Raw genomic sequence first — 938 nt, 5'->3', positions numbered from 1 at the left:
CATTAGGTAGAAAACAAGCTGGAAAAGAAGTATTAAAATCATTTAATTACAGAAAGACATGCTTTCTATACATTGAGTTCAGGGCTTGAAAATTCAAACTCTCTACAAATGTAAAGACTGAGTAAGGAATTCAGACACTGTCCTGCATGCATTACCAAGGGAACTGGATGTTGGTTATTGCAGAGCTAAGTAAGAGAGACTAGATGCTGGTTAGCAAAACAATGCGAATCTTTCTGTAATGCGGCACATATTCAAGATGCGGTTTTATTCATTTTACAGTTTTTTTAAAAATGGCTCTCTATAGATGCACCACAGCTTCGGTAGCGAGGGTAGCTCCCGCCAGGTCTGAGTGTCGCCAGCCCCTCCCCCAGGAGACCGTTGCACTTGGCCCCCCCCTGCTCCTCGGTAACCATGTGCCACCGAAAGGCCGTGATCAAAAACGCTGATATGTCGGAGATGCGACAGGACTCGGTGGAGTGTGCGACTCAGGCGTTGGAGAAATGTAACGTAGAGAAGGACATTGCAGCCCAAATTAAAAAGGAGTTTGATAAGAAGTACAACCCCACCTGGCACTGCATCGTGGGGAGGCACTTCGGTAGTTATGTGACACATGAAACCAAACACTTCATCTACTTCTGCCTGGGCCAAGTGGCCATTCTTCTGTTCAAATCTGGTTAAAAGCATGGACTATTCACACACCTAGTGATCATCCAAAATCAAGGACTGCAGCCTAAATTCCAATAGCAGAGACTGAATTCTTCAGCCTTGCTTAGGGGAACACCTTGATCTTTGAACCTTTATTGTGTTGTTTTGTACAGGGCAGTCTCTGTACAAATTTGTTGTGGTTATAAAACAATTAGTAAAACAGCTTACATTTGTATTTATTTTCTATTCCATACCTCTACCCCATGTTTCTTCTCCTCAAAATCCATTCCTTT

General features: G+C 43.1%; 1 protein-coding gene across 1 annotated transcript; it reads left to right on the top strand.

Moving 5' to 3' along the window:
* The first annotated feature begins 307 nt into the window (after positions 1-307).
* On the top strand, positions 308-707 carry LOC123835878 (dynein light chain 1, cytoplasmic-like). The gene has a single exon (XM_045865068.3). The coding sequence runs from the start codon at positions 412-414 to the stop codon at positions 676-678; it is 267 nt and encodes an 88-aa protein (XP_045721024.1). The 5' UTR covers positions 308-411; the 3' UTR covers positions 679-707.
* Positions 708-938: the final 231 nt, after the last annotated feature.

The sequence above is a fragment of the Mirounga angustirostris genome, unplaced genomic scaffold (assembly GCF_029215605.1).
Source record: "Mirounga angustirostris isolate CCGP_5_RB_7025 unplaced genomic scaffold, mMirAng1.0.hap1 SCAF_12, whole genome shotgun sequence".
Lineage (NCBI taxonomy): Eukaryota > Metazoa > Chordata > Mammalia > Carnivora > Phocidae > Mirounga > Mirounga angustirostris.
Note: the sequence above shows the minus strand (reverse complement) of the source record. Positions and strands in the feature narration are given on the sequence as shown.

Bases quoted from the DNA above. Each gene is read 5' to 3' on its own strand.
- LOC123835878 (XM_045865068.3), top strand. From the start codon at position 412: ATGTGCCACCGAAAGGCCGTGATCAAAAACGCTGATATGTCGGAGATG.